Raw genomic sequence first — 22,491 nt, forward strand, 5'->3', positions numbered from 1 at the left:
TAGCAGCACAGCTAACACATTCCGAGTGCAATGTGGGATAGTCTGAGGAGCAAACGTGGCAAGATGTTGATTTGTAACTGCAGAATAGGTGTGTTATGACTCAGGGTACGTCTGCAGTAGTAAGCACAGTAAAACTGTGTGAGGTTGTGTGGTCATGTGTTAAAGAGTTTCTTGAGCTGCTCTGCATATAGACCTGTTGAGAATCTCTGCTCTGCAGTAGTGCATGGACGTACTGCAGGAGGCACACAGGGTTAATTTTACCACTTTTCATGTTGCGGCATTCTGAAGTGCTGTTTGCTCTTTTTTGGGTGAACCACAACTGCAGAATTTCTAGGTTTTGAATATGTAGTCCCAAGGCAGATGATCTATCTATGACTGCATGTGCTGCAGGTTTCCAAAGGTATGATAGTAAGTGTAAGTGGAATAAAGCCAGTAAGTAATCATTTCTGATTTGTGTCACTGCTGCTCCTGCTGAACTTTTAGGTCTCTCTCAGTTCTACTGATCCATCTGTTATTTTGGTGACGTTGTCATCTTCTTTCTTCTGTGCTTTTGTCCAAACCCGTTCTTGTCTTTCTTATTAGAAGCTCCTCGTCTTGCATACTTGATCTGACTTCATTCCACGTCAGCTGTGAGAGTAAAACAAGTATGAAATGGAAGGAGGACTAGGAGGCACGTGGGGTTTTCGTTGTGGTTTTGTGATGCTGGATTCAGCATGGCCAGAAGCACAGCAAGGAAAGCAAGGCTGGGCTGGTGAGCAGTGGAGTCACCCAGTGGCCAAATTCGAGGCTTGCTTCAGAGAGGGAAAAGGATAGCAATCTCCAAAATAACAACCTCCAGAGAGCGTGACAGGTTCTGGATCAGTGCAAGTTTTCCTTTCTGTTTTATCCTGCCAGTTTAGTCTGTATTCTCCCTGGGGAGGTAGCTGTAGGGTACATGATCTAGAAAATGGTTGTAATCCAAAAGGTTGTAAAAGAAGAGAGTCATTATGTCTCAAGTGATTGTTCCTTATATGATAAAAACATACTTAACTGGAGGGGTTTTTGTTTGGGGATGGTTAAGGCTGGCATTGAGGAAAGTGTGGATAGGACATAATGTGAGTACAACTAAGTTTTATTAGGTTCTGTTACAGAAATGCTACTTCTCTTTCTTCTTCACAGAGGCAATTTATTGTGGTTTTTATTGATTTGGTTGTTTTAAATGTTGATGATTTATTGATGATAAATAGTTGATGCTGTAGCTACAAGAGCTGACTGAGATTTTTTTTTCTTTGCTACAATACTGAAGAAACAAATGACTCCTAAGGGTTTGTGGCTTCTTGCTTTTAAATTTTATTTCCAGAAACCCTACGTGCTAAGCATTCTGCTTCAGAGATAAACAGTGAAGTTTGCATCGTGAGAGATGCTTTGTTACTGTTCTTCTGTTCTGCTGATTGACTGTTTACTTTCCATATAAAAAAGCATTGCTGTCAGACAAACTGTGTCTGACCTGCTTACAATCTTTGTTAGACCTTATCCATTTGCTTTGGTAGCACACAGGTCATTAGCTGTTTGTTTGTTTGTTTGAATGTCATTAGGAGCTTTCTTGATGCAGCTGGAGACCTTAGGAGCCCTCCTCTCGATTACCCCATAATGAGTGGCACTCAGCAGAGGCAGGAAGGTGTGCAAGTTTTCTGGTCTTTTATCTGGTGCCTCAAAGCTGCAAAGTCAATTTTGAATTTCTAATTGCCCTAAGTTGTTTTTGCTGTAAAGTTCTTGTCTGGACAAGCAAATCATCCACCATGCATCAGCACAGGCACAGAAGTGTGACTGTGTTCATCTTAGCAGCTTCTCATCTTGTGTCTGGCAGATACGGGCGTATCATGTTCTGTTCTTGGACACCTGTATCAACAGGTCAGCGATTTCTCTTTCTACTTAAGGTTGTCTTATAAACCCACATCCTTTGTTTGTTAAACAAATCTACTAAAGAAGTATTATTTCTTAAATGAACTTGAAGCTGAGTGCTACAGTGAGATATGCCATACTCAGCAGAACAGAATCTTACTTCTCATCAGGGTGGCAGCCAGGAAGGCCAGTTACAACTCTTGACCCTGCTGCACTGTGCCATCACAGTGGAGCTCACTGTCAGTAAAAGCACAGAACTGTGGGCACATGTGAGAAGAGGTGTGCCCTCAGCTACAGCCTCTTCTGCACGGTCTGTGTAGTCCTGACAGCTCAGAGCCTTGATCTGAGCCAGTGACACCTCACCAACTCAGCATGTATGCTTTGGTGTTTGTATTACAGCATCTAAAAAGGAAAAGAACAGGGAAAAAACAGGTATGACTGTTTGTTTAGGTCTGACATTGTAGTGAGCCCACTTAAGGTCCCTTGCATTTGGCAGGTGAAACGTGCCAATTAAATGAGTGTTTGGAGGAAAACCCAGGTCAGTTAAAGTCAGCAGCAACATTCATAGTGAACCTGTGGGAAAAGGGTAGTTAAAAGGGTTAAAAAGTTTAAAAAAAAACCAAAAGATGCTCTTCCCCCACTCTTGGCAGGTATTTATTTGTTACAACTAAAACTTTTCTTAGAAGCAGTGTTTTCAGTGCACTATTAATCAGGGAATTTTAGAGGATTTCCTATCTGAATTACTAGTAAGAACTGCCTAAACCAGTCATTTGGCTAGCAATTAGGTAAGAAGCTGTGGCAGGAATCTGGTTTTCCAAGCTGGGTTTTTGTAGATGGTTTTTTGATGACTGATGTAATTCCAGGATCCCATGGGTTGAAAAGGCATCAGAGGAAGCAATGGCCCTGCACTATTTGCTTGGACTTTTCCTGAGTTTCTTGGATGAGTGGAGGGAAGATATATATGTTTTTTTCATATCCTGTGTAACTTCTCAAGCTATTTGGTATGGATTGGAGTCCTTGCAGCACAGTTCAGGAACAGTTATTTTGGGAAGCATGTGAGATCTGTAGAATCATAGAATCAACCAGGTTGGAAGAGACCTCCAGGATCATCCAGTCCAACCTAGCACCCAGCCCTAGCCAGTCAACCAGACCATGGCACCGAGTGCCTCATCCAGGCTTTTCTTGAAGACCTCCAGGGACGGTGCCTCCACCACCTCCCTGGGCAGCCCATTAATGAACTGTGTTCTAAATTGTCACTAGATTTGATGAGAGCAGCTAGTGGTTTTGTCATATACTCAGAATTTCCTTCATCTAGAGTAGTGCATGAGTAGTTTAACATAGAGTTTAAGGTTAAAACTTCGGTTCCAAACACTAAAACAGTGGACTAGAGTAAGACTGACAGGAACCATGACTAACTACCTCTAGTAGTACCTCTACCCAACTATTGTCAAAGTTTGGATTTGTCTTGCAAGTTAGTCTTTAGTATGACACAAAGTCTCTGCTTATAACAGCGTGCTCTGAGACAGAGCTGTGTTTGTCAACAAGCGTTTTTACTCAGTGGAAGTGGTTGTGTGTACTTTGCCTTCTCCAGACCGTGATTTAACAAGATTCAGAGAGTGAATTTTGTGTTCTGTCTCCAAATTCATTTCAGTAGGAGTGTAAAAAGACCATTTGTCAAAACTTTAACAGCAGCCTTGCTGTCTCCTGTTAAAGAGGTTTTTTAGGGATGTGTGTTAAGTGTGTTTGATGTGCTTAGTTGTAGGTCGTGACATATCTGGCACAGAAGCAAGACACCCATAAATGGGTGTAGCAGCCTTTGAAAATGGAAGGATTTTCCTCACCACCCCTGTAGTTGCTGAGCCCTTGTGCTTTTCTTGTGCGCAGGCGATGGGAGGCTCTTAGCTCGCTCACTGCCTCAACAATATGACCAGCAGGACCTTTGGAAGACTTCTTGAAACATGCTATTATAAGCTGCTTTGTGATGAAAAGAGGTCTTACAAATATCTTGAAATTTAAACAGAGCTATTGTGGCTTTTCCCTTTGTGCGCCTGTGTGCGTTTGTCAGCCAAATCATTTGTTCAAAGTTAATCTCAATTACAGAGCATATTGTTCATAATCCCCCGTGGCTGCAAAACAATAGCAGAGTGTTTGTCTGCTTGAATATATATTTACATACTTACACGTAAAATATGTTTGTGTGTATGTATAATTTTACTTCTAAAGAGGTGGTTCACATGTAGAAGATCACAGAATCATGGATAGCCCTCTGGATGTTCCTGGCTGTATCGCTGGTGCCCGCATGAAACAGCAGTAGCAAACAGTAGTGGAATGGTCGTGTTCTGTGGGTGACTTCCCCAGTGCAAGCTGCTGGTAAGCAGCAAACCTCTCTAGACAATGCCAGCAAGTGGGTGCTTCTGTGCCTTTCATTGGAGAGTCACTTGCTACTACCACTTGTGGTGTTCTCTTAGTGCCCCCAGTTGCTGTAAGGGGAGCAGATTGTGCTGCCTTCCCCAGCTCCACTGTCTCAGCTGATGCCACCCGTACTGCCTCTTCAGTCTGCAGAGCAGTGAAGCAATTCTGCAAGGACACCTCTTCCTCCTGCTGGTTCTTGCAGTTGCAAGCTTCCACTCCTCTGTGTTGCTGGCTTGCTGCCTAGGGAGTATTAGACCGTATGGCCATGGGCTGTGTTTTCTCAGCAGGCTGTGCTTATATCAAGCCATCCAAAGATGGGTATTTCATGCAGGATCTTGTCTTTTGAGTGGCACTATCTGCCATCCTAATGAAAAATACAGGAGGAAGGCCTAAATGGAGTTAGCAGGGTTTTGATCCTGCAGCCAGTAAATTGCTGCAGTTACCTAGGTGTAGCACTGGGATTGAGGCTAGCAAAATGCACAGTAGAGTCTGGGGGTTTCAGCTTCTTGCAGACAAGGAGGTTTTGTTTGTCTTTAATATCTACAGAATACCTCTGCTTTTCTTCTACTCCCTGAGCGTAAGGGAACTGGTAGGCAATAGTTGGGAAGTTTAAATAAATCCCAGGTTGTATATACTCAGCACAATCCCTTCAAGAGATCCACAAACTATAGGTACCTGTTGGTGAACTTAGGGTTACTTACGGTAATTTAGCAGTGTAGGGGCAAGGTGCTCCACACTTGCCCTTTTTCACTGATTTCAGGAAAGGTGTGTATCATTTTTCATGTGTAAGTATTTAGCAGGGTTTATGCCTGCTGAGATGCTCTTGAGGAAGACTGGCAGATGCCTGAAATGTTTGCAATTTGTGCATTTTGCTCAGTGCTGAATGTTCTAATCCTGTCACACTCTTTGTGTACGATTGTGGCAGTGTTGTAGAGTTACTGTAGCCTCATTTTTGCTGTTTATTTAATCCAAATGTATTCCTTGGGTAAATTAATGATATTATATATTGGGGTTTTAATCGGGACCGGTTGGTTTGGGTTTGTTGCTGTTGTTTTTTTTTTTCCTTTTTGTGTGTGTGCTCACTTTGTAAAGTAACTTTGTGTTTCCTCTCTCTGTGTAAGCAATTTGCTTGCTTCTGCCCCTAGCTGATCATGTTGCAATAGTAAATTGGTGTGTTGTTTCAAGATTGTCTCTCCTGTCATTGCGATAAGATCATGCCACCAGGAAGGCATAACATTATAATCTCAAGCACAATGTGATCCTGTTCATTTTAGCTCTTGTACTTGTCAAAGGGACAGGAATAAAGGTTGTGTATGGGTGGAAGGTGAGGCTAGAAGTGAAGACAGTCAGAGATAAAACACTTTTCTAAAAGAGATAAATCCTGCACAAGGACATTCCACTTTCTAATCAAGGTATTATCTAGAAATGAACTTTGAAAGCTGTCTGGGATATCCTGAATAACACAGGCTGTAAAGCTGACACAGAGAATACAAAGCCGTAATACGGATTTGTGCTGGGGGGAAAAATATTTTGTCCTTCATTTTTCTGTAGATTAAGTGCCACATTTGGAAATGCATTCATACTAATACTAGAGACAAGAATAATAAGATTACAAGAAACAATAGATTTCTGGTAATTCTAGACTTTTTACATTTTACTGGAAGAAACAACTGCTTTCCAGAAAAAGCCGCTGAGAACAGGCAAAATTTAAGGCATGCCTTAGGGTATGGGGACTTGAGCCCCTTAAAAGAATCCCAGCAATTACCTAACCTGCCAACTTTCCAACAAGATAAATGGAAGCACTGTAGCTTGAAGGTGCCTTGGTTTGAATGAGATGCAGTAAGTAAGGTCTCTCTGTTCTTTACAGGCATCATAGATCTGATAGTACTTATAAAAGAAGAATAGAGTTGGTGCCCTGCTGACTAAATTGTCCTCTAGAGGAGTATTAGTTACAGAGCTTCTTTGTTAACTAGGCTGTAGGCTTAAAGTACTGTGAATTTCTCTTATTAGTAGGGTTTTTAATAGCTTTAACATGTGGATATGCTAAGTAAATGCGAGTACATCCGTGTAATTTACGTATATATTGTATACAGGTACAGTATTTTATGCCTAAATAAATGTTTGTGATGTAGAAATTGCACATGACTTCATTAGTGCTCTGTTAAACCGAGGTAAAAGCAAGCATTAAAATACTGATAATAGGAGAACAGTAAGTCAGCTTCTGCTCTTTCTGTCTGGGGTGCTTCACATAAAGTCTTTCTTCTCCTTCTCTTTAATTTGCCAATTAGATTTTGTAGATAACAGAGGTGTTTCTAAAACCTTTATATGCTGAAAGCTTCCCAGTTGCTCTCCTATTTGGCCTTTCTACTTTAGGAGACTAGGTGAGGCCATGGAAATGTACCTTAACAAAAAATACACAGTAATGATCTGCAGACTACTCTGTGCAGAACAGCTGGTGTGCCTCACTTCAGCCCTCTGTAAGGCAAGGTGAGGGTTGTGTCGCACAGCCTAAGCAACAGCCTTTCATGCTGCCTTGAGAGCAACCACATTACCAGCTTGCTTCATGGACCTGATGAATGGATGCTACCTTAGCATCTTCAGCAGATAAGTTGATTGCAAAGCTTCCCAGCCCCAGGTGGAGATCCCAGTGCTTACTCTTGAGTGCTGGCAGGGAGCTTCCACAGGGCACTACTTTGTGCACGACCCAGCAGCTCCCTCTGCATGTAACTGGGAAAGAGTGGTGTGGTTTTGCTCTTTAAATAGACTGTCACCATGCAAGCTTTCCTCCTTTTTTTTTGGCTTTTGTGAAGGAATTGCATCAGGTTGGTGAGGAAAGCCTTGGAAGACAGGCACTTGAGGAAGCACCTGGGCCTCATCAGTCACTCCATCCTCGTGGGAGGCTGGAGAAGTCAAATGGGATCTGATGGAAAAAGTGAACTTCATTCCTCTCCCTAAATTCTTCCCCATGCACATGCTCTGCAAGCTGGGGAGATGCTGTGGAGAGAGGTTAGGTTTTGCCTAGGTCTCTGAACAACAGATCATTTAATCACGGGCAGTGCTAGCTGCTTCGTGGCTTTTCATTATTTTGGCGTGTTTGCTTTTCAAGGACTTCATGGTTTGCCAGAACAAATGAAAGCTTTAATCCACACGCCCTTTCCAAATCTGTGTTAGTCTAAACATAAACCCCTGTGCTTTCTCTATCTTCTATCAGTTGGGTGCCTATCTGTCTTTTTACGCGGGATTTGTGCTCCTTTAGAATAGGCTCCACTCTGCTATGTTCAGTTTTCAGGGGTTTATTATATGCTTTTCAGCAGCATGTGTTTTATCAGCACTTCCTGCAGCATTTGTTACACATCACGACAGCAGCAATTTGATTCCATTTAGAAGAATACCATATTATGTATGGAAAAGCAGTAATTGCTTACCTGTTTGTCAAGTATATTCTACTGTGAAAAATGTCTAGCATGGCTCTATACAGTATGAGGTGGTGCTATTTCTTGTTTATATTTTCTACAGTTAATAGTTTCAAAAAAGAAACAATGAAAATAGTTTATTGCCCGTTTCACAGTTACGTTTCCATCTGTAAGGGATTTGGAAGCCTGCTCTTGAGTGAGTGCTGAGTCCACACAAAGGCTGAAGTTTCAGACTTAATTTTTGCTTTTTGTGTGCCTAATGAAATACACATACAATTTTGTGCTTGTCAGGAAAAGCAGAGTTAACCTGAGGTGAGAGCTGTGCTTGAAATACTCGTGGAAATTCGTGGGAAATAAAGTCTATGAGTCCTGCTGAGAGCTATTTTGGGTGGGTTGTGGTTACTACTTTTATGCACAAGGAGTAATAACAGTTAGCCTTAAAGGTGGCTTCTAAGGAATGTTATTGGTGTTTAAACTGTTAATCCTGCTCTTTCTATGCAAAAGAACAAGGGGACACAGTCTCAAGTTGTGCCGGGGGAAGTCTAGGCTGGATGTTAGGAGGAAGTTGTTGGCAGAGAGAGTGATTGGCATTGGAATGGGCTGCCCAGGGAGGTGGTGGAGGCACCGTCCCTGGGGGTCTTCAAGAAAAGACTGAATGAGGCACTTAGTGCCATGGTCTAATTGACTGGCTAGGGCTGGGTGCTAGGTTGGACTGGCTGATCTTGGAGGTCTCTCCCAACCTGGTTGATTCTATGATTCTATGACTGTATCTGTCTGTCTGGGGAGACCGACTGTGAACCCCTCTTGTAACGGAGATGACCAGCATCGAGCAGGACTCTTACTCTAAATACACCACTTTGCATTTCTTCCAAGTTCTGTAACTTCTAAAAATAACTTTATATTTTGTTATGAAAATCAGACAGTAGTAAGGCTTTGCTTCCTGAGCGTTTTCTCAGACAGAATGTAGTTGGTTTTGTGCTACTGGAACAAAGGACCAATTCCGTTGTCTACAATGTAAACCCCCATACATGAGCCAGGGGAGCGAAGTCAGAACCAGCTGAAGTAACACACTGGGTCGTCGCAGTTAGTGGAAGCTTCAAAGGTCATTTGCTGACCTGTTTTATATGTGGGGCAGCTCTTTGCCTCTTGTTTGCACCTTAATTTGTTAGTAGAAGCAGTAGCATGCTTCTTAACTTGTGCCTTGCCAACAGTCACAGAAGCACAGCTTTGTGCTTTTTGGGTTGTATGAGATTTTTCCGCAGCGCTTAGGAATTAACATTTTTCTTGACAGTTAAGGAGCCTGCACTTGTATTGTCTCTGCTTTCTTGACATTGTCTTTCATATTTGATTTTTTTTTTTCAATTAAAAAACATTCCTGAAGATCCAAAGACAGTGTAACTCCCTTGTCACAGCTCTGGGGGAGCAGTTCTTAGCTGGGATTCGCATGTGCTTTGGTCTGTGGAGGAAATGTCTCATAATTTGTTATTGAAAATGCAGCAATTGTGAACTGAAGTGGTTTAGCAGTGTATTCAAGTGAAATTTAAGAGAAACTGGGTTATATGCTACTATTTGATCAAAATAGAGAAGCATCTCTCCTTGCCCTTAGGTGGCCAGTGGGTCTTGCGCTGCTGCTGCTGAGAGCAAGGAGCTGCATGCAAGTGTTCCAAGGACTGTGTATTTCACACCTTCTTTGTCTTCTTTTGGTGATGGTTTAAAAAGTGAAGTGTATAAGCTGTGATTGTAATGGTAGCAAACCCCCAAATGAAATACTGGTGTGAAAGTGAAACTGATGTATCATTTTCATTAGTTTCAGTACGCTCAGGCAGAATTTGTGACGTTAATTTTGAAAGCTTAATCCAGATGGAAAAGGTTAAATTCAATGTTGAGTGAATTGGGTTCCAATTCATTTGTTGCCCTTGCTTCTTCTTTTTCTTGAAAGAACTAGAGATTAAATGGAGTATTTTATATACTATGCACATTTTCTGCCATCTTGTAACTACATGAACCAATGTTACAGACAAACTTAGTTATCCACTGCAATAAGTAAAAAAAGGGACCTTGTTGCCATGCCATCTCTTGAGCCCTATGGCCTAAGTATCAGGGCAGACCTCATTGCTGTCTATAACTACCTGAAGGGAGGCTGTAGCCAGGTAGGGGGTTGGTCTCTTCTGCCAGGCAACCAGCAGTAGAAAAAGGGGACACAGTCTCAAGTTGTGGCAGGGCAGGTCTAGGCTGGATGTTAGGAGGAAGTTGTTGCCAGAGAGAGTGATTGGCACTGGAATGGGCTGCCCAGGGAGGTGGTGGAGTCACCGTCCCTGGAGGTGTTCAAGCAAAGCCTGGCTGAGGCACTTAGTGCCATGGTCTAGTTGATTGGATAGGGCTGGGTGCTAGGTTGGACTGGCTGATCTTGGAGGTCTCTTCCAACCTGGTTGATTCCATGATTCTATGATTCTATACTCATGTTCTTTTTTCCCCAGGATTTATCTGGATCCATTGACGACTTGCCGACTGGAACCGAAGCAACCCTGAGCTCAGCTGTTAGTGCTTCAGGCTCTACAAGCAGCCAAGGGGAGCAGAGCAACCCTGCACAGTCTCCGTTCTCACCTCATGCTTCTCCGCATCTCTCTGGCATCCCTGGGGGCCCATCACCTTCCCCCGTAGGCTCTCCCGTTGGAAGCAACCAGTCAAGATCTGGTCCCATTTCTCCAGCAAGTATTCCAGGTAAGTTTGTTCCTACAAATGAAATTAAAACGGTGGATATTTTTACTGAATAAATAATCCTGTGTTCTACATTAGTTTATTTTCTGAGCATCTTGAATTTTCAGGGTCTTTTTCAGCAAAAAATACATGCTTAAGCAGGGGTAAATTGTGTATAAACTTCCATCTACCAAGCCCTTGAAATGCCCAATATTCTGAACTTGACTCCACATATGTGTTTGATAAATGTCTTTATCATCAACTAATATGAATACTTGATCATAACTTTTGTATATGGTTTATGTGTCAACTATTTACTGGGGAGGTTCTCTCTGTTATTTACAGGGCACCATTTTTTGGTTGATTTTGGCTCTTGGACTTTTATGGTGGTTTCAGACCCATAGGATGAGGCAGAGATTTCCCAACTCTGTACTGTGATAGTATAATTTGGGACATGAGTACAGTATGTTAGGTGTTTCTTAACATTTGCAAAGTTCAGCAAGTAACTAGTAATCTAGACATCACCAGTAATAACTGAAATGCCAGTGGCACGCTTGCTGCCTGCTCTCCTGTGACACATGGAGTATGACACACAGTCATTGGTGTCCATTCAGGAACTTGTGAAAATCTCTTAGGATACTTAGAAGCAAGGAGAAAAAACAAAGATGTGCATTGATTCCAGTTCCTACCCTGTCCTCATCCATCAGGCATACCACTTGCAAGAAGTCAGGCAGCAGTATGTATTTCAGATGAGTTTATTCTCTTTCTGATGCTAAAGTTTTTGATGATTTCCTGACATTTTCAATACTAGGAGAATCCCTAAGAGTAGGAGTGCTGACATTACTCTAGGGAGAACATCAGTTACAGACAAAACCATGAGAAACTCAATGTGTAGCTCAGTTAAAAGAAACAAAAGCAGTGATGCCTTTTCATTAGATGTGCTGTAAAAATGCAGATTGAAATTCAGGAAGTAGCCTGTGTTTTGGTATTCAGTGCAAAGGTATCTGTGTAAAAAACATGCACATGTTTATATACAGAGATTAAACCAGAAGAGCAAAGAGAAATAACCTCAGAGCATGCAGAAACGTTGCTTGCTACGTGTGGTCTGAGCATGGTCAGCCACCATGCTGCATGTGCTCCCAGCAGTTGTTTCTTTCCTCTCCAGCCACTCTGACCAGCAGCACACGCACAGGTGGGGCAGGAATAGTGGGGGCAGCAGCAGGAGGAGAGTATTTTCATGGTGCACAGTGTGGTGGCTTTGTATTTGTAGCTGATTTCCTAGTACGTGGTGCAGAAGCTTGTCCATGTTGTTGAGTGAAGCTGGAAAGGGAATGTTTTCCCACAGTCAGGTGCAGGCAAGTGAAGGAATTGGCATTTTAGCAGCCTGATTGCTGAATAGGGAAAGAATGTTGTGATGTTGGAAATAGCTTTACTGCAGCCATGATAGATAAGGATGGAAACAGGACCGTGTGTAGGGAAAAGTAATAACTTTTATGAAATCAGTTGATCCCTGTGGGGTAAAAATAGAAAGGCTGTGGGCCCAAAGGTCAGGGTCACTTCATCACTTCAGCTAAGCTGAAAAGCGCATTTTTTGGCTGGCCCAGTGAAGCATATTGCCCCTTCATGCAAGCTCTGCCACCATTTTGCAGGGCGGTTCTCTGGTCTTCTGCGGTACCACAAAAGCTGCTCTTCCTCAGGAGGGATTTTTATCAATGATGCTAAATCAGAATCCCCCATCACTCCTCCTGCAGTGTGGGTGAGCTCCTGATCCCTGCAGCTTGTTAGCTAAAGGTGAACTCCAGGCGTGAGCTGATGCAGTGTTCTCCGGAGGGGAGCCAGGCAGCTGCAGTAGCACTGCTGCTGCTGCTGCAGCATTTCTCAAGCTACAAAATGACATAAGCAAGGCTGCTATTTAAAGCCTTGTGACTAGTGGGATGCCACCGGGTGCTGGGGCTTTCGAGCCGTATGAATCAGACTGTGCTTCCACCTAAGCGTGTTCTCACCGTTGTGCTTCGTTACTAGGGCTTGGGCAGCTCTTTCCATCAGCGGTGTTCACAAGCCCCTGTGAAAGAGTATCACAGAGCTTGTTTGCATTTCTCTGGCTGTTTGCAGCATTCAGGTTGTGGCCGTTTCGAAACACAGATTGTGTAGCACAGCATCTCGCCTTCAGTAATTTTGTTCACTGCTACTTTCCTCTCCATTCTCACCCTACCCTTGTTTGTTCTGACCTCATTCCTCTCCTATTACCTCCTGCGATGTTGTGCCACAGCTTCTCCATGTGACATAGATTGGCTCTTTCAATCATTCTCTCTCCAGCAAGTCATTGTAAAATGAGCAGCTGTTGTGTTGCTGATAGCTATGGCTAGGGAAAGCCAGAATGTTGCAGGGGGTGCTTGGTGGGAAGGCCGTTAAAGTAAAGGTGTTGCTTTCCCAGGGTTTACTGGAAGAGATGCATCCTTCACCTGATGCCTCCTTCCTCGCAACAAAATTGAAGACTAATTTAACATCAAAAGGGCAGACAAACAGCCCCCTATTAAACCTCCCAAATGGCTGATTCTCATGCACTGCCTGTTTAAGCAGTCTCTCCACCCCACCACAAGCCTGCCACCCTGCATTGCTTTCTGCCACATGCCGCGAATTTCACAGGAATGGACTGGCACAGGCAGCACTGACATTGGCACGTCCCTAGCTCAGTGGGCATTTCCTTCCTGTGCTCTCTGCAATACTGGAGGGTTATTTTGTGTGGTAAGTGGCACACATATATACAGCCTTTGTTTCCATGTGCATTGCTGGAATAGATCAGGAAGCAGAAAAAGCCCCTAAGAGCAGAAAAAGCCAATTTTGATGAGTTTTATTCAGAAACATATTTTTCTCTCGAAATGTTCACGTCTTGTTCAGATACACATTCATCACAAGACTGAAATCCTAGCTTCATAATTTTTAGGGACTCGAAATGGCATTCTGATTTCTGATGAAGTAGATAATTATTCTGCTTTGCCAGGAATCCCAATCTCTTTATTTTGTAGCCATCTTCATAATTAGGGTATGTGTTCTTGCAAAGAATGAGATGTGTTGCCCTGCACTGGTTTGGGTCTTGAACTGTGCCTGATTCAACCCTAAACCATTAGTGGAAGCTGACACAGCACATCATCAAAATGCACTGCCGTTGCCAGAAGATTTAGAGGCTGGTAATTTCACTTTTCTGTCTCTCTTTTTTTTTCCTTTCCCTCCTTCTCCAGCCATTCCAGTTTACTAACAAAGCAAAAATGTAAATAAGCTAAACTCCCCTTTCCCTCCCCCCCATCCCCAGTTTTGATCTCACTGGCCAAAGACTTTTGTCAGCTCTTTCTCCCTTGCGGTGTAAGCAGCAAAAATGTTTAATGTTAAGAGTTGTGTGGAAGATTGCTGATAGGCCAGTAATCCCTTAACCCGTGATGGACAGGCCAATTTTGTACAAGTTAATAGATTCTATTCTCTTTAAACCTCTGTGGCAGTTTTTTCTCCATACAGAAAGGAGAAGTGCACTACACTAATAATAAATTGCCAATACCATCTTTAGAAATTGGTAAAAGTATTTTTTCCCCATAGATTAGTATTTTGACTTGCACTTTTAATCCATTAAGTTTACTTTCCTGTTTTCATTCTGTCAAGCATCTGCTGCACCGTTGTTCTTATTACAGTTGTGTTGATGTTTTCTTTCACCAAGGAGATTGCTACGGTTGGAGCTATGGTTTTCAGGGAGAAATCATGTGTGGATACTCTCACTTAAGAATATTACTGCCAGTCATCCTAATGTAGGCTGACCAATGGTCAGCACTCTGAATAAAAGTACCCCAAATTTTTAACTCTGATAATGACATGAGTCAGTGGATGTGCTCATTCAGTGACCAACTACTCTCCATAAACTTGGAGGTGTTCCCCTGCTCTGTTGATAGCTAGCTGGCCTGAAATGCAGGACCTGTCAGAATCAGAGGTACAGGTAGCACTCCAAGTGAAAAGGGAGCAAGACTGGGATGTCCAAAGAGAACTGTAACAGAAGATCTTGCCTTTGTGTGCAGGTTACTCAATGCATGGCTAGGCTAGAGTGACCAAAATGCTGAGAGAAAGAAAAAGTGTGCAAGGTTCTATCATCATCCAAAAGGACATTTTAATGCCAAAGTCTGAATAGCAGCGATGCTTTCTTTAATACCTTGTAAAAGGAGCAGCCTAGTAGTTAGAAGAGTTTCCAGAAGAGGCTGCAGTAAATTAAGCTGATCAGACAGACCTTGTTTTAAATAGAGTTTGGAAAAACCTTTTGCTTGGAGCTGAGCTGTTCTGCGTGCTTACTCCTTTGGCCATCGCTACCGGTACGTCGTATCGCGTGGACTCTTGCCAAATGTTATTCTAGACCACCACCTGAAACTGCAACTTGTCATTCTGTGTTCTTAGTCAAGGCTTTTTACAGGTGCCCTAAAACAAGTGCACAACTAGAAAGGGGGACAATATCCTTGTGAAAAGGACACGATCCCCCTGCCTAGAAAGATTATTTTAACACATCTATCAATATTTCTCCCTTGGTTTCTCCGGAGGCAGAAATCTTGCAACAGCTTGTTGTGAGGAAGATGCATGCTGTTCATTGGCACCCAGGCCAGCAAAACACAAACCACAGAACGCCACTGACGCAGCTATCTTCTGAAGCACTGCTAGGGCACAGAATATCTATTCAGCAGTTTTTCACATCTAGAATACATGCAAAGGAAATATGTGAATATCTCACATCGCAGTGTTTTAAACTCTTTTCTTTTGAAAGGTTTGAATAACATTTTGAGAGGGTTTTTTTGTCTTTTGACAAGAGTGAAAATAAGCAAATTGTAAGATGCCCTAACTCAAGGCATTTCTTTTAGCATGTCAAGCATCTAATCTGTAATAACTATTAGAATCCAGGCCACGTCACCACTGATGAACAATCTATTGTCTCAAAGCTTTGTGAAATAACTGCTGTCTCAATTTAGTTTCTTAAAGACAGTGCATACTACAAAATACCCTATCAAAACTGCTGTCATACTTGCAGGTTGGCCAAAGAGATCAAGGAGGTATCCTTGTCTGTAGAGGTGGTCTTCCCAGAACAGGTGCAGGAGATTAAATGAGACAGACATGCTGTTTGAGTTCCTTCTGCTGGGTTTTCCTGGAGACAGAGGGTTTCATATTCCAGCAGCATCAACCTGCTGTTTTTCATCAGCTTGAATTGTCAGATAGGAAAACAACAAATCACCAAAATCAGCATGACCTGAGTGATTCCTTTTTAGAGGGAGTTTTTAGGGTTTTAGTTTTAAGTGCTTAATACCTGGTTTATCAGTATTTACATTGCAGTCACAGGTTTCAGGTTTGATGTTTAATTGCTGTGTGAGGAACATTTTTCCTGATGGACTGAACATCCAGCAGGGCCTGAGAAAGACCATACTAAGGGTCACCAAGCACCCTAGAAAGGTTTCACATAGACCTCCCCTGGATGGCCAGATCAGTATCACTCACATCCCCATAACTGTCCTCTGCCCCACACCTGGTTTGTCCTGCCAGGTTTCTTCACCATCCTGGCAGTTTCTGAACGGCCAGCGTGGAAGGGCATCTGCTGCTGTCTGCACTGTGGCAGCACGCGTACGGCAGGCCACTTCTTGCGGCTCTGTGAGTCACTGGTAGCCCCATGCTGGTACATACCCACCCAGAGCATGATGGCTGTTAAAATCCAATTAAAATCTTTGCATAATTATGCATGTGCTCTGGCCCACGTAGCAAAATTCAAATACACTTAACCACAATGGCCAAGATTTGACAGGTCTGTTTGTCGTTAGTTTTAGACGTATACTTTAAGGCCATCATTGGACAATTGTTTATGTTTAATCATTAACTTGTGTGTTACTTTCTAGTTTGTTTTTTTCCTCATGTCACTTAGTTTTTGTCAAGAGATGTAATGCAGCATCCATTTGGGTTTGAACATTTGAGGGCTTTTATTCTGCCATCATTTGGCTATACAAACATGGATTCTTATTCCTTCTTTGTGTTGCCAAATAGGGCATTAATTTGTGTGTTATCATAAATGAAAAGGTTGCGTTCCACTCCTTTGACCTTTGCATTGCTGAGCTGTGATTGATGAGCAAATTGGAAGAGTCTCTCACATTGCCATTGGTGTGTTTTTGTTGTTGAAGCAGACAGTTGCTGTACCTAGATAAAATAAAGCATCTTAAGTGGTTTGACTTCTGCAATGGGACAAGCTATTGCAGTTTTGAGTTTTTCAGTGGACTGTGGATCCCTGCCATTGGAGATGTTCAAAGTGGCCTTCCTGCTTCATAGTTAGTGTCCGACTTGACTAAATGGATACATGTTGCATCCCTCCTTAGAAGAAGGCAAAATTGCAAATATGGCTTGGATTAATTCTGGTCTAGCTGGGAAGTAGCCATTTAGCCTCAAATAAGAACATTTTCACTACCTTCAAATAGTAGCTTTTTTTTTTAATTAATGGAAAGCAAGGTATTCACTCTCCTCCTTAGGAGAAGGAGCAATTGCAAATATGACTGGATGAGGCACTTGGTGCCATGGTCTAGTTGACTGGATGGGGCTGGGTGATAGGTTGGACTGGATGATCTTGGAGGTCTCTTCCAGCCTGGTTGATTCTATGATTCTATGTCTTGGATTAATTCTGGGCTAGCTAGAAAGCAGCCATTTAGCTTCAGATAACATTTTCACTACCTTTTTTTTTTTTAATTAATGAAAAGCAAGATATTCTCTCTCCTCCTCAGGGACAAAATTCATCCAAATTGAGCTATGGCTTGAAGGATTTGAATGTCCCTTTAACAACATCACTCCGTAGATAGATGTGGAAGTCAGATTGCAAAGTGGGCTTGTTGAAAGCAAACAAAAAAGAACTCTGGCAGCAGGCTTTGCTTGTTTATTCCCCATCTCCGGATAACAGCAGACTCAAATTATTGTGATGTGTTGATTGATTACAACCGTTAAGTTTCTCAGTAATCAGTTTTATCACTTATTCTCAATTCATTCTTGCACCTTTGATTTCTCTTCCACAACAGGGTGATGTGGGTTGTAGTTGACTAATGAAGAACAGAATTGGTTTCGGCATGAGACAAACGGAATGCCGACACCAATCGCAAAATGCATTAATCTTTAATAATGCACATCTGCATGTTTATAAATGATATAACCAGTGCTTGCTAAGGTAGATACTCCTCCTTCCAAACAGCAGCTGACATAGGAGTTGGCGTTTGCAGACTGAATGAGAGGCACGTGGCTGCGCGTGGTGTGTGTGACCTTGCGCAGGGAGCTCGCCAGATGAAAGTTCTCAGTTGATTAAAAATACATGAAGAATTGCTCTGCTTCTGCACTGGTCTTTGGAGTTTATCGTTGTCAGGCAAGATGAAATATGGCATGTTATATCTTGTCTTCAGAAAGATCAGACCCACCAAATGGTTTTTGGAAGCCAGTTCGCCTGAAGGTGCTTTTATCCTTTGTGCATGCAACTTGCTCTTTTCTCCCCCCTCTCTTAAGAGCTGTTGAGACCAGGGCTATGTAATACGCAACAAAAAAACCTGCATTGTCTATGAGTTTATTCCTTTTGAGAATAGTATTGATGAGAGCACATAAAATTTGCTACTAAAACACCCAATAATCACAAGCAATGGACTGGTGTCATAAGTAGCAGGCAGAAGTAGCAAAATAGTTCATTGCCAGTTCACTTCTCTGATTTCCATCTGCTTGCCTGAACTTGATAGTCAGGAAGGGTAGGGAGGAGTGAAACTCACCACTGCTGGTGTTTTGAGCTAATGCTACCTGATAACAAATACTTATTCTGAACACTTCTTATGTGTAGCTGGATTGAGAGAAAAGAAATGTGGACAAGAAAGAGCAATTTCAGTTCATATTCACTCTCTCAGAGTATCTTCAGTGTTTTCTCTCTATTATAAATGAAAGTTGATACTTGGTTTGTTAGAATTCAGCAGTGCTAAAATTTGGAGTTAAGGTTTTGATTAGGTTGCAAATACTAGAAGTGTATATCTGTTGTGTTTCATGTGGTTCCCAGGCTTTTAAAAACAGAAGACACAATGAGATAAAAAACTCTTCTCATAGTTATAAAGGCAGTCTAGAGAATGAGCATTAATAGCGAAAAATTCTTCCTTTTGGAACTTGGATTATCTCTTCAAATGGAATTCTGAAATTGTTAAGTTTCAGGTGTGCATCAGGGTAAGGTTTATTTCTGCAAAGAAGAAATGAGACAAATAAAAGGAAGAAATACTATCCTGGTCTTTGTTAGGAACCTTTAGATTCTTGGCACTTGGTGTCAGTTTTGATTTCCTATTCCGCTTAATTGCCATTTTCTACAGAAATTGGTAATGTTTTTCCCCTAGCTGAAGCATGTGTTAACAAACATTTAATGTCATGTCTCAAGGAATTATGGATGATTAAACCCATGCAACCCTTTGCAATTTTCTACTTCAGTCTAAATGCAAGCAAAACTGACAATTTTATCAAAGGCTCAAAAGGACAAAGTGGGAAAAAAAAATACAGTATGATTGCAGGGTTTGGATTGTTCCCTGAAGAACATAGACACTTTTTTTCCAACAGCTTGCACAAATTTAAGAAAATATAATGTACAAAATCTAACAGCAATTCCGAGGCCCCTCGGAGGTGTGAGAGAAAGTGCTGGGCAAGCTGCAGCTGCCGCCTTTTCCCACCCCTCTCATCCCAATTCACGCTGTTGCTTTGGAGGCAAGTGGTGACAGAGAGTGCAAAACATGTGGAGGGGCAGTTAAATGAGGCTTTAGAGTGGAAAAAAAAAGTCAGTGGCTGAGCTTTGAAGAAGTCTGTCTAGTGCAGAGCAGCAAGCAGGTGGGGAAGAAAGGAGCAAGCGCCTCATCTAATCTTTCTCCTGGGGACCCAGGTGGACAAATTGGCAACCTTGTTCACAGCCCTTCCCCCCCCCTCCTTTGTAGTGTAAGAACTGCTAATCGGATCCATGCTGCTGCAACTGTGGTTAGTTATTAACAGAATAAAAGCAGATTTCTTCAAAAGAACGGGTTGGGGAAAAAGGCTATACAAAATTGTAAGGTTGTTAGAATCTTAAATGCACAGCAGTGGGTTTTCCCTATTCTGAATTAGTCGATGAATGCAGCCTTTCATCTGTCACTGTGCCCGTTGCTTCAGAAGGCAGCCAAACATTAAGCTTCTCAAACAAAACAAAGAGGGGAAAAAATGTTTGAAAGTGGAAAAATATTGGGGAGCTGGAAGACTGGGAAAACAAGAAGGAGAAATCAGGTTTTGTTTCTGTTAATTTGGCCTAGTGAGAGAAATAGAGGCTTGCCTGCTCTGTTCGGTTCCTGCGTGCCAGCTGCTGTCAGCCACCATTTCTGAATGTGGAGATTAGGAAAGCTTTAACTGGTTGCTGTCCTGGGCAGTACCATTCTGGATCTGCCTCCAGCAGAAAGACCCTGGGCTGGGAACTCTTCCAAGTTTAATGGAAATAATGCATTAAATGAATGTGGAGTTAGGCAGAGGTGAAAGCAGGAGGAATTTGATAACCCAAAATGAAACTTCTCACAACCGTAAAGTGAAATTACAGGTCTGGGGTGGGTGTTAAAGAGGATGGAGAAGCAGTGATTCCTAGATTTAGGTCAGTTTCTGTCTTTGCTTACCTAAGTGAATAAATGATCCACCCCTGATTTTGAGGAGATGGCAGTGCTTTCCTGGTGTGCAGCAGGGCTTTCAGATTCGTTGGAGAGAAGTCCTCCGGCAGGCAGATGCTTGCCATGGCCTGTTGGAAATCCGCTCATTATTCGGGTGAGTCGCAGCCGTTTGAAGATTTCCATTGACAGCTTGCTTTGGGCTTGTTGCCAAAGTCTCAAGGAAAAAAAAACTCTGTAGTGCTTCACTTTGTTCCAAACACAGAGGTGCCTTCCAGATGGGGCATGGATGATACAGACCCTCGTGCAATGGCTGCTGCAGCTTTCCGTTCCCCTCCCACACAAAGGGACCTTTGGCCTTGGGGAACAGTCAAAGACATGTTGCACATGAGATACATGCAACCTGACCCTTGTAACACATCTAAGAAACTGTGTAAGTCTAGTCAAGTTTGGATAAACCTGATTCTGTAGGTTAAAATATCAGTTTTCTATCTCTGTTACCATTGGCCACTCATTGCCTTTGGGTCAGTATTTATACTGTCCATGATGGTGAGCAGTTTGCCTTGTTTCACCTGGAGAAGCAAGAAAAGCAGATGCAGAGACTTCAGATGAAAGGACCTCCTCATAGCAGCAAGCTACAAGGCTGTTTTTATACATCTCAGCAAGTCTATGAGTGAAGAAGACATCACCATTGTTTCTTTCTGCAGGCTACAATAATTTTTTTCTCACTAAAATATTCCAATTTGCCTGAAACCAGCACAATCCACCCCTATTTTTTTCACTCTGAGTTTTGATGTCTAATCTAAAACATTATTTACAATAATAAATATTACAAGTTCCTTCTATCTCAGATATAGGTGATTCAAAAGCTCAAAAGCTTTCTTGCCCCTTGCAACTCAGCTCGTTGTCAATTTAGGCAGTATTAAGAATTATTTCACTTGATGCTCCTGAGTATTTGTTAAAAGCCTTTGTACCTTACTCAAAGGTTACAGTCTAATTTGACAGACCCCCACTTTCAGCTTCAGGGTTTTTTTTTTTTGTGTGTGTTTTTTTGTTTCAAAATGTCCATAATAAAATGAATTATTCTGTAGTGAGGATGGCATTTGGATGGTGTTCCATAAGTAATACATACTGACTGAGGATGAAACAAAATACTGAATAGGTGCCTCATTCTGTCAGTGTCAGCTTTGCTTTGAATTCAGTTGTATGTCTTGTCCAACCAGTAGCTTCTGGTCATGAAATTAAGATGTTTATATGTTCTTGCTTGTGTGCAGATGAAAGTCAGAGCTAGGGTTCTTGAGGCCAGCTTAACTCAGTGTTGCACTTTTTAATGGGGATTTGAGAGCAATTTAGTGCTTAGGTTGCAGTGACATCTCTAGAACTTTGTCACAACCCAGTTACGTTTACGTATGATAAGTGTACATTTACAGATGGTAAATGTAACAAAAGTATGAAAGAGAAAATGGACTGTAACTCTCAAGGATTAGCAGTGTCAGAGTCACATACTTTTACGAGAAATGGGCTTTTGCCTTATGTTGATTTTATGTGGATTGGAAGTGATACTGGTATATGTTAGGGGATCTTTTGTCTTTGGAGCAGGATGCCTTTGTCATAGAGGTAATATGGAAAATGAGGACTGGGCTCAACAACAGGCTTCATGATTTTTTTCTGCTGTGGAGCATCTGTATTCAATGGATGGCTATCAGATGGATGTTAGATGGATACACAACTTAAGTCTATCTTAAGTTGATAATCTTCATATTTGCAGATGCTTTGTGGTACTGCAGCAGAACAAATCAGCCACTTGTAATCTCGTCTTCAGCAAACCGTATTGCCAGACACTGGAAACATCCCAAGGAGGGAGGACTCTGGGCTTGGTGCTGAGCTCCCAGGCTGGCAGAAGTGGATTACCAGCTTTGCTGTTGCTAGCAAGGGGGTATTAACTACAGAAGGGGGCTGAGCAGAGCCAGAAAGCTTGGTTTGAATGTTTGACTCCACATGTTCCCCCACAGCGGTTCAGCAGGGCCATGGCTGCTGTATCTGAAGTGATCCTCATGTTGCTGGCCTTTTAAAACATCTGTGCTCAGGTCACTGTATGGTTAAGAGGAGGGTTTTGGTATTTTGTACCTCTTAATTCGGGGAGGATACACAGGCTTCTTACTCGGATGAGTAAGTCCTTTAAAAACTGCTATTGATGCAACAGGAAGCTAAGTTGCAATGCATAAAATAAACAGAAACAATTATAAGGGGTCATAGGCTTTGTAAGGTGAAAGAGATAACAACCAAATGGCTAAGTTCCCTTCACAGTACCCATAGGAAAATTTCTTTCCTTTGAGGTCATTTGCACTCACTTTTAATTTCCTGAAAAGCTCATTTAAAGCAGTCCCATGTAGAAGCCTATTTACGATCTCTCATTTCTGATG

General features: G+C 42.2%; 1 protein-coding gene across 1 annotated transcript in view; it reads left to right on the forward strand.

The window, feature by feature from the left end:
• The window catches only part of ARID1B (AT-rich interaction domain 1B), a 362,844-nt gene that overhangs the window by 234,150 nt on the left and 106,203 nt on the right, over nt 1–22,491 (forward strand). The window contains exon 5 of the mRNA XM_064169371.1: nt 10,184–10,427. Coding sequence (XP_064025441.1) covers nt 10,184–10,427 — 244 coding nt within the window. The remainder of the gene's footprint in view (nt 1–10,183; nt 10,428–22,491) is intronic.

This window comes from Pogoniulus pusillus, chromosome 31 (assembly GCF_015220805.1).
Source record: "Pogoniulus pusillus isolate bPogPus1 chromosome 31, bPogPus1.pri, whole genome shotgun sequence".
In the NCBI taxonomy this organism is placed as follows: Eukaryota; Metazoa; Chordata; class Aves; order Piciformes; family Lybiidae; genus Pogoniulus; species Pogoniulus pusillus.